General features: G+C 36.0%; 1 protein-coding gene across 27 annotated transcripts in view; it reads right to left on the bottom strand.

The window, feature by feature from the left end:
• Nucleotides 1-6,792: 6,792 nt before the first annotated feature.
• The window catches only part of LOC129274104 (histone deacetylase 4-like), a 61,088-nt gene continuing 53,095 nt past the window's right edge, over nucleotides 6,793-14,785 (bottom strand). For all 27 annotated transcript variants that reach the window (XM_064108407.1, XM_064108393.1, XM_064108409.1 and 24 more), the window contains 2 exons: nucleotides 14,242-14,377; nucleotides 6,793-12,289 (listed from right to left, as the gene is read on the bottom strand). In XM_064108407.1, the coding sequence (XP_063964477.1) occupies nucleotides 12,232-12,289; nucleotides 14,242-14,377 (194 nt within the window). In that variant the 3' untranslated portion in view covers nucleotides 6,793-12,231. The remainder of the gene's footprint in view (nucleotides 12,290-14,241; nucleotides 14,378-14,785) is intronic.

Here is a 14,785-nt window from a genome sequence, read left to right as displayed (position 1 = left end):
GGATATGACTTCATCAGCCCTACTAATGAATATTCATGAAGACATGCATAAAACTATTTCACCGTAATAATGGACATCTTTAAATTTCAATAAATTTGTTATTTGTAATCCGATTTTGATCAAATTTTAATCATTTTTCTTTGTGAATTTTACTCTATTTATTGAGATATAATTATCTTCGGCGCGGAGCATCCCTTAAAAGGCGCTCACATAAAAAAAGAATATATGCGCCAATCAAAATTGTTTATCATATCAATATAAAGTTGTTATTCTTAATATTTTCAGTAGATAAGGCTTTTATATAAAATTTTGGAAATATGAAAAGGCCATTCATTGGATATTAATTGGATATTGCGTTTCGCAATTGTCATGTAAGAGCAGTGCTGACTTTGAAATCATTCATGTACAATGAACTAATTTTTTTTTTAAGAGTGGAGGACATTCGTTAGATAATAAAATCCTTACTTCATTAAACTCGAATGACCTTACCTTTGCCTTGTGACCTGAGGGATCATTCTTTCAGAACCATTAAATTGAATTCAATTCAATGTTTTATTCAATGCCAATAAAAATCAATGCAGAGTATAGAATATAGTATAGTATAGTATAGTATTTATTTTTCCGATCCAGAATACATAAAAAACAAGACAAATAATACATATATAAGAGTGAGAGAAACAACAAAATGGAATCGGCTGGATAACCCATATTCAGCTGTGCCAGGCACGACACTGCTGGTCTTCCATGGGGTCCAGAAAAGAAGCTAATTAAAACTGTTATATTTACAAGCAAACTATATAAACTATATAATCTATATAATCTAAACGATAAAAGACATGATCATAACTATGCTAGCAATATAATAAAAAGGTGATTGTTAATAACATAATGATTACACATAATACAAATAAACAAAAATCAGATGACAAAAAATAAAATTAAATAAATAAATAAAAAAAGGGACAACCCCGACACCCGCCCCCCCCCCCCCGCGACAGAATGGGCCTATAGTTTAAGAAATCCCAAAGTTGAAAATTATGTAAGGTGAGACGTTGCGTCTAATGTCATAAGGCAATTTTTGAAAGTATGTAAATTTGTTGCAGATCGGGCACAAGCAGGAAGATTATTATATAAGCTGGCGCCTCTATATTCAAAAGTTCTTTTCAAGAATTCAGTATTAGGTTTAAGAGTACATAACTTGTCTCCAAAGCGTAAGTTATACTCGTGAGTAGATATTTTGAAACAGTCTGAAATGTAAATCGGGGTCATTTTATTAAGTGATTTGAACATATATATTAGCAAGTGTTTGTTTCTTCTGGTATAAAGGGTGTTCCAATCAAGGGCATTGTGGATTTCAGAATTGGATGTGCGAGATGAACGATTTATATATAAAATTAAACGACCAGCGCGGTTTTGGAGTTTTTGAAGTCTTTCCGTTAGGTATTTACTGGCCGATCCATAAATAATATCTCCATAATCAAAGTGGGGAAGAATAATAGTTTATAAATGAGTTTGAGAATAGTTTCGTTTAGAAAGCTTCTTAACCTACCAAGAAATCCAACCATTTGACCTATCTTTTTGATCATTTTATCAATATGAGTATTCCATTTGATTTGGTCGTCACAAATTACAAGTCACAAGTATTTAACATCATTAACCTGTTTGATTTTGTTCGTGCCTAGATTTACATTCAGGCATTTGTCTTTTGACAACATATGCCGACTGCCAATTAACATGCAGACTGTTTTTTCGTAGTTAACACTTAATCTATTTTCAGTCATCCATTGATTTAAAATAAGTAGATCGCTGTTTAAAGTAGATTCAATTTCATGGACTGGGGCATTGTAATAATATAGTACTGTATCGTCAGCGTACAATTTTAGTTTACTTGACTTTATTTTGATGCTAAGGTCGTTAACATATATGATAAATAAAAGCGGCCCTAATAATGATCCTTGTGGGACCCCACATGAGGTGACTTTGGTAGATGAAAGAGAGTGATTAACGAGTGTTTGACATGTTCTACCGGTTAAATAGCTATAGAACCATTGGCTGGTTAAGCTTTGTATACCAATATTATTCATTTTCTTTTTTAGGATTTGATGATCTATGGTATCGAAAGCCTTTCGCAAATCGATAAATACAGCACCCGTGTATTTGGAATCATCCATGGCTTTCAGCCAGTCGTCGGTGACTTTGATTAACGTTGATGTGGTGGAATGCAACGGCCTAAATCCAGACTGTTGTTCACATAAAATAGTAATAACAAATACAATGTACAATAATAAGGCAAGAGAATGTAAGGTACATGTAAAATAAGAGAATAAACAGATACACGTGGCAATAAAAAGATACAATATTGGAATTCGGTGGTCATAGTAACATAAAGGTTTGTCAAGATAACCACCCTTATATCAATAAAGTTTTATGGAATATGATATTTTACTTGCAAAACTATCTTGAAAACTTATCTTAGCCTCCATCATTTATTTGGTACCACATGTCAAAGTTCAGTGACCCTCTTTCTCCCTGTTTCCGCCAATGGGTACAGTTGAAACAAAATATACTATTAAGGCTTATTATCTATAGGCTTATTTCAGTGATTTCGTATGAGATTTTTTAATGAATTCTTCAGCATATGGCTCATCTTATTTAATTTATTTATAAAGATACTATTGTGCTTTTTACAGAGTTCGCCTCTTATAAGGGATAATAGTTCATGGTTATAAAGTAAGATTATGAAAGGTTTCTTAAAACCACCATCCTTTCATTACAAATTAAAATATTCATCGCGATATTATCCGTGTTTCTTTCTTTTTTACCGATCACTAGATTACTCAAATCAATAACGCAAATGCACTCGATCACTTAGTGGATGAAATAACAGATGTGGTTTCAACGAGATTGTTGATGCTTTTTTTCAGTTGGGTCGATGGCTATTGATATTAAAAAAGAAATGCAGGAAGATGAATTACAATTCACCAGCCTAGATTCTAATCTAAAAAAAAATACCTGAAGATTTAAAGATATTTTAAATAGTAGTAGTCATGGTAGTAGTAGGAGCAGGAGGAGTAGTAGTAGTAGTAGTTGTTGTAGTCATGGGCGTCAATCGGTGGGGGACGGGGGGACGTGTCCCCCCATGATTTTTTCAGGGGGGGGGGACACAATATCAAATGTCCCCCCCCCCATGTTTTTGTCACAAAAGAAGTGTGACCATCTGGGGGGGGGGAATATGTGCATATATACCTTCTCAAGGAAATGAGAGTTGATTCCCCTTAAAAAATATAAGGAAAAAAACAACTGTCATGTAACTTTTCGATGCAATTAACGGTGGGTAAATTCGCATTCAAAAGCAGCGCAGCTAGCCGTCTATGAGCCGTTCCTGTACGTACGACGCCGGGGTACACGCGAGCACCCACATGGAGACCCGCGCGTGCGTGGTGGGTTTTTTTTTCATGTGGGTATGCACGACATGACAGCATATGCGGATCCAGGGGGCCCGAGGGGCCCGGCCCCCCCCCCCCCCCCTATTGGCGGAGCAAAAAAAGACAAAAATGGAAAGAAAGAAAAAAAGAGAAGAAGAAGGGAAAAGAGAGGAGAAAAAAAGAAAGGGAAACATAAAAGGTGGAAGACGAGTGAATAAGATAAGGGGAAGACTTGGAAAGTAATAATAACAAATCTTTCATGCCGGGATATAAAATTTTTGCTCGCGCTTCGCGCTCGCATCGCCTTTTAGGTGATTTACATATCTTGCTTAATATGGAGCTTAAATATCAAATCTTGAAGTCAATATACAAAACATATTTCAGCTCAAAAATTTAACTTTCATTATTTTGTTTGATTTGCAAATTTGATTTTTTTAAAGTGTTCTGTATGGTCTGAATATTTACATTTTCTGCTTGCGCTGCGCGCTCGCAAAATTTGATTTGTCAGGTACCTATTATTTTCCTGTATTCCATAAAGTTATCAAAATATCCCTTTTCAGGTCAGATTGTGAAAACGTATCAGCTAGCGCTGCATGCTCGCATTTTGATTGGTGAGTTATGTTTATCTCAATATTAATTCTAAAACAAACTACTTAAAATCCTAACATCCCCATTTGATCACATGCAGTTTATCAGAAATTTCGGCTCGCAATTTCCGCTCGCATTGATTGTTGAAATATATCAACTCATGCATCTTATTCATAATTACAAAAATGCTTTAAATGTCCAGTTTTCAGGCCATAATATAAAGAGATTTCGCGCTCTCATGCTATAGGAAGAGAAATAGGAAGATAGTCATCATTTTCATATGATGACATAATGTCCCGGTCCTATGTCAAAACTAAAAGTAATAATAATGAAACTTATCAGCTCTTTTTAACTGTGATCCATATCCACCTCACAATTTTCCCACAAAGTGCTTGAAAAAACAGAGCTTAAATTGACTCTTTTCAGAGCGGAATATCATATATTTTTAGCTCGCGCTTTGCGCTCGCTTTATTGATTTTCATGATAAGAAATGTATTTAAATTACCCTGATTCTACATGTTCTAGGTCGAAATCTGAAACACGCGTTTTATTAAGATACGCAGCTTGTTCTCTATAGAAATCATTATCCAGTTTCAGATCACAATATAAAAAATTGTCTGCTCGCACTTTGCGCTCGCATTATTATTGAAGGAAAATTTCCAATTACTCATTTTCATGATTTACAAATCATGAATAGAGTGTCCAGAATTTTTCCGCTCGCGCTCGCATCAATTGTTTAGTTATATACTTATCCTTTTCACGAATACAAAAAGTGCTTAGAATTTCGATTATTGAGGTAGAAATGTCAAAATTTCCAGCTCGCGCTTCGCGCTCGCATTATTTGGTAGTTAAAATATGTAACGTCATCATGGCTAACACGCAGCCGTTAACAGATCAGATCAGATCAAAGCGTATATCAAAAATTTCAGTGTCTATGTTAGCAGCTGTTAAGCTGGAAGTGCATCTGGCTCCACTGGCAGCAGAACAGACATGGCTGGTATTTTTAACAATTTGTAATCGCGCTTTGCGCTCGCATTATTAATGTAGGAAGCCGATTTCCAATTACTCATCATTTTCATTATTTACAAAATATGAATAGAGTGTCCAATTTTTAGGTTTGAATGTCGAATTTTTCAGCTCACGCTTCGCATTATTTGATAGTTGAAATATGTAACGTCTTCATGGCTAACAAGCTGCCGGTAACAGATCCTTTTTTATCAGATGAAAACGTATATTAAAAATTTCTGCTCGCGCTTCGCGCGCAGCAATTATTTAGTTAGATACAAATCTCGTTTAGGATCATAAACATTGCCCAAAATGTTTTGAATTTTAAAACAAAATACATAAAATAAACAAAAAGCTCGCACTTTTTAAATAAGGCTTATGATATCATATATATAAATATATTACCCCTTCAAAGAAAATTTAACAAAAATTAACTTCGAGCGGCCGATCAGTGAAAATGTGGGTGAAAAAAATTCCGGCCCCCCCCCCCCCTATTGGCGAAGGCTGGATCCGCCCCTGTGACATACGGTACATGAAGCGGTGGAGTATGACGAAAGTGTAATGAAAGTATACCTATAAAAGTGACATGCTTGCATGTTGCTATTGTGTCCCCCCCCCCCCCCCCATGCTCAAGTTTGGATTGACGCCCATGGTGGTAGTAGTAGTAGTGGTAGTAGTAGTAGTAGTAGTAGTAGTAGTAGTATTAGTAGTAGTAGTAGTAGTAGTAGTAGTAGTGGTAGTAGTAGTAGTAGTAGTAGTAGTAGTGGTAGTAGTAGTAGTAGTAGTAGTAGTAGTAGTAGTAGTAGTAGTAGTAGTAGTAGATATAGCTTTAACATAGACGGCATGAATAGCTTGTGTCATCACATCGGGCTGTCGGGCAATCGCGACCATTATTGTGTAGTAGTAAAAGGTCATGCGTTATGGCTTTTACATCGCCTTTTGAACTTCAAGGTCTTTTTTTCATTATATATTAGTTTTGTTATTGTTATTATAAGTATTGTTGTTGTTTTTGTTATTATTAGTATTATTATTATTATCATCATCATCATTATCATTATTAATAATAATAATACTTTTATCATTATTCGCGCTCGAATTTAACTAAGTACTATCCTATCATATTCCTGATTACAGAATTTAACATTTTAGGTCTAAATATCGCACTCGTATAATTAGGAATGTGCTTAGCACGTTCATTTTTCAGGTCGGAATATATATTTTTTTTAATCAGCTCGCCCGCGCGTGAGATATACAGGTATATCGTCTACATGCGTCACTGCGCACATTCCTTACAATACATGGCCGTATATGCCCAGACCCCCCCGAAATTTTGAAAACTTACATTTTTGGGGAAATTTTCAGGAAATTCACCCAAAAAATATGCACACAATCCTGGAATTTCATTTTACAAATGCAAAATCATCCAAATGATAAGCTCGGTCGCTTTGCTCCCTCGCTATCAAGTTTTTTTCTCTTGAAAATATGCGACCTGCACATCCCGCAAAAAACAATTCTGTGTTCGGCCATTAACTGGTACGTCTTCATTTCATGATGTTAAAAACCTCTCGCCCTATCCCCCTATCTCTCCCTCCCTCTCACTCGCCCCCTCTCTCCCTCTCTCACTCAACCATCCTCACTCTCCTTCTCTCCTCTACCCCACTCCTACCTCCCCTCCCTCTCCCCCTCCCCCTCCTCTTTCACCCCCCCCCCCCTCTCTCTCTCTCCCTCTCTCTCTCTCCTCCCACCGACTCTAAAAGACTGAATCAAATAAATATGCGTTTCAATGTTTCACTTTATTATACATTTCAGCCACATATAGTGAAGGGGCACTCAATAAGGAGAAACACAGGAACATGTATACTCCTCCATCTTACCACACACCCACACACACACACACACAATCACCCATTCACAAACATACCAAGGAGAATAAACAAAACAAAAACAACAACACACAAATGCCTGTAAGACCTACACATGAGGCAAAACCGACACGGAACGGGAGAGCAAGTTGTGACGAGAGATTTTTTTTTTTGTACACAAAGCAGATCCGTACTCTGTAGCATAACAGTACTCAATAATCAATGTGAGGTGATGTCACAAAAGCACAAAGTCTGCAGGGTGCATAACTGTGCAGCCCTTCACAATCCACACAAGAGTGTAATATGCTTCACAAAAATGCTCGACAAGAAGCAGTCTAACATACAAAAAGAAATCTAACAATAAAATCTACTTTTATCAACAATATATCACCATAACAACATAGAAAATTGTCATTTAATCTTCAAGGCCATCCCTTATAAATCTCTTTTTAAAAATTCAGTCTCTCACTCCCTCTCTCTATAGTCATAAAATTTCATTTCACCACATAAAATGCTGTCTTGCTTCATCATGATACAACACAATATAGCTACACATGGTGCTGCTGAAATTAGCAGCTTATTATCACATAGATTTTTTTCTTTTGTCGAAAATCCAGTACTATCACACTGACCAAAACATTTTCATAATGTGTTGTCACATATAAAATTTCTTTACCATAGTGAAATAATTACTTCTTAACTTCTGTACAAATATACATATATTCTAAATACACTAACATCACACAGTAGACGACATCAACTGTAAGTGTCTTTAATGAAATAGGGCCGGAACTCACAAGATATCGCTTTATAAGGACAGTTCCACACCTAAATGAAGACTTAAATTAAGGGAGTAGATTTCCAACAAGATATTTTCTCCAATAAAGCTCCTCTCTTTTTTTATTATATAATGTCTGCATCCACTTAGCACAAGGATCATAGAACTGTAATATGTACATGTTAAGAGTTGTGGTTTTCTTGCTGTATTAGTGTGGCTATATTCCTATTTCTACTTTTTATTTACTCCTCACCTTTTCATTGATGTATCTGAAAGAATATGAAAGTTTGGCTTTAAATTACAAGAATAAAATCCTCGCAAAAAAAAGAAGGCTGTGGTGTCGAAAGCATACCAATTGTGACCAGATTTGTGTCACGTTTCCTATTCAAAAAGGATCTACAGAAAATATTTTCAAGATAATACATATTTTATCTGGCGATTCGGATTGTTCTTGCAATTTTCAATGGCAATACTACACTGGTATTGATGTTAACTACCTGTCCCTTCCCGGTAGTTTATTTCATCCTCTGACAAAGACGGTATTGGCTGTATATCAATGCATATCATCTTGCCTTTACTGGGCTCAAATTGACCAAAGGCCACCCTTTGGCTTCGATGCCCTTCCAAATATTCATAGACTTAACGACAAAGTAAGTGCCCTTTTTGCCAGTGGCCTTGAAGTCCTGTGGTAGGCAAGTGCATGTGTCACGCTGAAAAGTCCTTTTAACTATTGATGCCTTTTTTGAATAGCCTTGTATGCCCCCTAAAGTGAGCATCGCTTTCAATTTCCTTTACGTGCCCCATTAAAAAAAAATGGCATTGCCCCTTTAAATTCTAAATTTGAGTCCTGCTTTAGTTTATTTTTTTGTTAGAATGTTTAATCTTTTTTCTTTCTCCATGACCTGACAAATCTATTTTTATTTTTTTATAATTTGCTATCTATAAGGCTTTCTCTTCGAAGAGAATATACTGCATCAAGAGCCCCCCGAGCTTTGGTTGAGTAACTGCAGGGCTTCAGGGGAAGGGGGTTAGACATCTTTGAGGATTGGATAACAATAACAACATATGATACCAAACAACAAGATTGACATATAACCTTTGAGCCACATAACAGTCCAATCAAATATACAATCTCATTAGAACTCTTTTGTTGTTTTTTTTCAAATTTTTCTAGAGCAATAAACATTATAGAGCATTCAATCAAATCAATGTATAAAGGCGCTTCATAGTTATCAATACAAATAGGAATATCTTCAATCTACATAATAATAATAATAATAATCCCGTCAACGGGATGTCTTCATTTCAACAAATCAAATTAAAAAGAATGCCAATGTGAATGTTCTCAGCATCTTCACTTCAGAAAATAAAAATACACAAGCTTTTTACAATTCTGATGGAAACACCAACTCTATACTCTTTTCATGTATGCTAGTTTTTGTTACTAAAAGCAATGCATATTTCAAAAAGCTTTTTTGCACTATAAGGAATACTCTATGAAATCATACGACGAATCCACTGAATATCATACCTTGACATTGTTGTTTACATTCTTGTGCATGATATATATTTTTTTTTAAAGAAAAGACTGGCAATACTTTATCACACAAGACAAATGGAACATTTCCAATACTGTCCACAGCTCACGAAAATATACATCTGCACACCAGTAAAATTCATCTTTTAGACATTACTAGCACATATGTTTGCAAAAAAGTAATACAAAATAATACCTATATAAGTACAGGAACAAGCCTTGTCTGAACTGTTAGTTTGAAGTGCATGATCATCAAATTCTTAGAAAAAAAATGTCTATCATCGACCTTTAATAAAGGACTCCATTTTGTTTAAGGCATAATTATATATAAGTGTACATCCAAAGTTAAGGGTTGAACTCCTGCCCGAATGTAATGTCAATTCTTTGTGCCCTAATTCTACACGCAAGTTAACTTTGTGAAAACTGAAAAATACAAAATAATTTTAAGTGAATATCAATGTCGTATATTGTCCTACGAAACGGGAGAATCTTAAAGCGATGCAAATGAAAAAGAATCATTGTTTCAAATTTTACTAGTTTGATTTACACCACAAATTTCAGGAAATTATAATATTCAACAAAATAGGGTAAAATGACAGCTTTTCAGCAAACCTTGATGATATTTCTGTTGCCTTGTCACAACAGAGGTTGTAGCATGAAACAGACTGCGCATTGAATTGCACTTGCGTAGCCATTAAACAGGTCCTCCGACCATACTAACTCAAGGATACTCAAAGGTTCAGTGACGTTTCGTTGCAACGGCCTTATACCAAAGAAATAAACCACATGTACTGACTGACAGGGGAAAAATAGTTCCTAACAATTCCTATTTTAGTTAGCTGCCCTGATTGCATCAAACTTAAACTTGTAGTGACTTTGCCATTCTTGACAATTTAAATCTCATTTTGATTGGCTGTTGAGCTATGCTATTATGTAAATGTGCAATTGTTATTACCATGATAGCTATGACTGATGGAGGAGTTAACATCAATTGTGAGTATTGTGCAATGCAACCCAGAGGCCCATTTCATAGAGCTTAGCAACTAATTACACAGTTGATTTGTACGATTGATTGCACATAATGATAAATGCAATCAATCATAAGAACGGCACTACAATCAAGCACTAAGTTTTGTGTAACAGACCCCAGGTAGTGTATGTATGCATCAAACACAGAATAGAAAAGGGTACCATTTTCAGGATGGCTTTAGAAGTCTGGATGAATCTTGTTCAAATTAGACTCAGAATGATAGAGGAAAAATTTGATTGGCATTCAGAAACAGTGAAAGACTCCCAAGCCTTCACAAAACACCAACACTCTTTGTTTCGCCATCTTAATTTCAGAATGTTAATTAAACTAAACCCCAAAATCGGTCGATTTCGGTCAGGATATGCTCTGCTGAGACTTTGTCTGGCTTCGTGGCATCCCCTCCCTCATATACAGCACCAAACACCTAATGGTTCTTGTTCGGAAGATTCTAAACGCTATACAAGAATGCAGCATAATTATCCAGGCTTTGGCAGAGCAGCTGTTCACGCAAAAGCATCAAGGAATAAATTCCCACCAGGGTCCCGTAACACAAAGGTTAACGATTGATCGTACGCCTGATTTTCACGATTGATTGCACATTGTAGTCGATACAATCAATCGTATAGAAAATGTTCTTCGATCGTTGCTACGCTTTGTGTTACGGGCCCCTGGTCCTCGTTTCCCTCACCTGGGTCGAGTGCAGCACATTATGAATAAATGAATTTCTTGCTGAAAGAAATCAGTGCCCATGGAGTGGGATTCGAACCCCCGACCCTCTGATTGAAAGACAAGAATCAGAACCATTACCCGATGCTTCCTCGAAATAATTTTATAATTCCCCAGGGAGTGGAAGAAGTATTCATATCAGAAGCAGATAAGACAGAATCTAATTACTGGAGTAATATTCTTTAGAGATACCATTGCAATGTATTAGCACTACTAGTATACAAAAGCACAATGTCACTATCATTATGATGTATTATCAAAAACAATTTTGCAGATAAACAAGCAACTTGAGGCCTACTCTATAGAGAAAGCTAGACAAGTCATTTTTTTTTGGGGGGGGGTAGATGAATAGATATTTAGAAACCTTGACTTGCAAAGCATGAGAAGAGAGTTAGTGAATGAAGGGCAGATAAGATCCTAACGAGCAAGCATTAGAGTACCTGCTTTTGATCTATTCATTATCTTCTTGGAGGTTTTTTTTTTTTGGGGGGGGGGTCCTTTTTACCCGAAATTTTTTTTTAATTTTTGTTCTTTTTGTACAAAAAAAGAGAAAATCAAACTATGTGTACAAATATGATTGAATATCACTTGGTGGAATGCCATTTCAAACTCTGTACATTGAAGCAATTACATCTAGCCTTCTATAGAGTCTCCATGAGAGAAAAAAAACTATGCACAAGCAATATTGTACAGATAAAATACCTACAACACATGTGTACTATGACCACAACTCGTAATGAATATGTTAAAAAATGGTTCAATATCAATGAACATACAGAGATTTCATTCGCAAACTTGTCAAACATAATGTGTTTTTCGAGATAATAGTACAGTTTCGATTCAATAGCGACATGCACTCCAACTGCGAACCGGATCGTGCCTCTCTAAGCCACAATAACTAACACGTGCGCGATGTGAACGGATCTGATCGGGTCCAAGTGACGGAATCCGGGAAACATAAATCCACCTTTTCTAGAGGTCAAAACAAGGAGATGTGATTCATTTCCCGAAACAGCTTTAGCTCAATCCCTACCCTTCCAAATCAGAGGTTAGGGTAGGTTGAGAATTGGACGGTCGTTTCCATTCAGGTCAAGTCCTCATCCCCATGATGCGAAAGAATGTTCGTTGAAGGGTATCGTCGTCAACAACACGAGACATACAAAACCGATACCGTTCTTCAATGAATTGCTTGGCAGGATGAATCGGACTTCTGTGTCAAGACAGCTCTGAGGTGATAGTAGAGCTCCTGACCCTAGATGCTCTGACTCGATCTTTCGTCTTTATGATGGGGCAGTTTCTTCCGCATCCATTGCACTCTCCTCTGTAATCTCCGATGAACTGCAAGACAACGGGGAACAACAGAAAGAGACAATGATGCGAGGTTATGTTTTCACAAGGATTTCCAAAAGAACAGCACGATATCAACTTAAAGGGATGGTCCGGGTTGAACGTATTTATAGCTTAATAAATAGAGTAGAATTCACTGAGCAAAATGCCGAAAATTTCATCAAAATCAGATAACAAATAACAAAGTTATTGGATTTTAAAGTTTAGCAATATTCTGTGAAAACAGTCATGAATATTCATTAGGTGGGTTGATGATGTCACATCCCCACTTGTTCTTTTGTATTTTATTATATGAAATACAAAAGAACAAGTGGGGATGTGACATCATCAACCCACCTAATGAATATTCATGACGACTGTTTTCACAGAATATTGCTTAACAATTAGGTTCATTCAAATTTTTTCCTCCAAGAACTAGAAAAATTGGATTGACAACAGATTTAGTGCATTATATATTTATTGCTGCAACTTATTTCATTATAAGGGAGACAGATTATTCACACATGTATAAAAAAACATGATTTTATGTAATAACATAAGAAAACGGAAAGTGGGGATGTGACATCATCAGCCCACCTAATGAATATTCATGACGACTGTTTTCACAAAATATTGCTTAACTTTAAAATTCAATAACTTTATTATTTGTTATCCGATTTTGATGAAATTTTCGGCATTTTGCTCAGTGAATTCTACTCTATGTATTAAGATATAAATATTTTCAGCCAGGACCATCCCTTCAACTTAAAGATGAAAATAAGGAAAAGAACATAACATTTTATTAAACAGAACATGTTTCGAGGTTCACACCTCATCATCAGCCTAAAATCATAGAACAGAGTAACTGGTATTTATAAATTCGGGATATCAGTGAAAAGTGAAAAATTATGTCAGTGATAGGTCAGTTTGGGTGGGTTGATTAAACAGAAAGCATTATTTGATCATTGTACACCTGTTGAGTGAGTTGGGGCTTTTTCCATTTGATGAAGAGCCCTTCTTTTATTTTGAGCTGAAAATCTGTTTGGGCAGTGTCGAGTATTTTGAAGCATGGAGTATTGGAATCTGACAGGCATTGGGGTGATGATTGTAAATGTTTCCAAACATGGGAGTTTTTGTCCTTCCCCAGGTGCCCATGTACTTGTGTCGAGTAACATGAATAAAACTTTATAGTGAGTTTTTATAATTTTACAAATTTGATATTTACCTCAAATAATGAGATAACAAATAGAGTACTTATAAGGGTCTTTATTCTTAGCTCTGTTTTAACTTTAATTATAATCTAACTGTCGGGTTTAGTTATTGGTAGCCAGAAATGGCAAACTTTTCTTTACATTGTATTTTGTTCATAAGATGTTTAGCAACAGTCAGACAATGAGAGCTGAACACTTTCATGAAACCATATTACTTTTGTTCAATTTACCCCAGAAACGGTTATCACAGCTTCAAAATGCTGCAGCTCGTATTGTTACATTGTCAAACAAATTCTCACATGTTACCCCAATTTTGAATTCGCTGCTCTGGGTCCCTATCAAGGATCGGATAACATTCAAGATGTTGCTGCTCGCCTTTCATTGCATTCACGGATCAGCTCCCCAATACAATCTTTCTTGTATCAATTATTACATACCCACTAGGTCTCTATGCTCTTCTACATCTCGTTTGCTTGTGGTTCCAAAAGTCTCAAAAACTTTGGGGGAAAGATCCTTTGCTCATGGGTGCCCCATACTATGGAACAGCCTTCCTGAAGACATCAAAAATTGTATGTCCCTGGAGTCTTTCCAAAATGTTCTTAAAACCTTTCTCATTACTTCTTAATTTCTTTTATGCGCCTTAAGCACTATAAAGAGTGGATTGGTGTTTTATAAGTCACATGTATTGGATTGGAACCCTTATGAATGTTCTCTTCCAGTTTTGTTTTTAATCTTTCATTGACCTCTCCTCACCTTGGTGTTTCTTGTTGTACTGATAGTGATGCCATCGCGCTGACAGGCACTTCTGAATCTCCTTTCCTCTTCAGTGATTCCCGCAAACAAAGATCTACCCCGCTAGATTGATCTCTGACCGATGTCCAGTACTCCGCTGTAAAACACGAACAAAAGAAAGAAAGTATTATATATTGCTTTAAAGAACAAATCTACTCAAAATACATCGAGTTGAATCAATAGAATACAATCAAACTGGAAAAATAGTGAAAATATCATCAAATTTCAATGAACATTTATGATACATTAGGAGACTGCTTTTAGAGCAACAGTCAGGGCTATGCAACACGAGAGGATTGCAAACAGTTGCTACAAAGAAATGGCCAATCAGAATCATTGTGACATGTGCATTTTGAATAAAACGCGTTCCAGGAACCAATAACGAGTGTTCTTTCATATTTGTAATCCATTTCAAAGAATTGATTTCGACCTGGTAACCATTTACTTCACCTGGGTCAAGTGCGGCAAATGTAGATTAATGTCTTGCCAAAAATAAGTGCTACAG

This window comes from Lytechinus pictus, chromosome 13 (assembly GCF_037042905.1).
Source record: "Lytechinus pictus isolate F3 Inbred chromosome 13, Lp3.0, whole genome shotgun sequence".
Classification (NCBI taxonomy): domain Eukaryota; kingdom Metazoa; phylum Echinodermata; class Echinoidea; order Temnopleuroida; family Toxopneustidae; genus Lytechinus; species Lytechinus pictus.
This window is presented reverse-complemented; position numbering and strand designations above follow the sequence as displayed.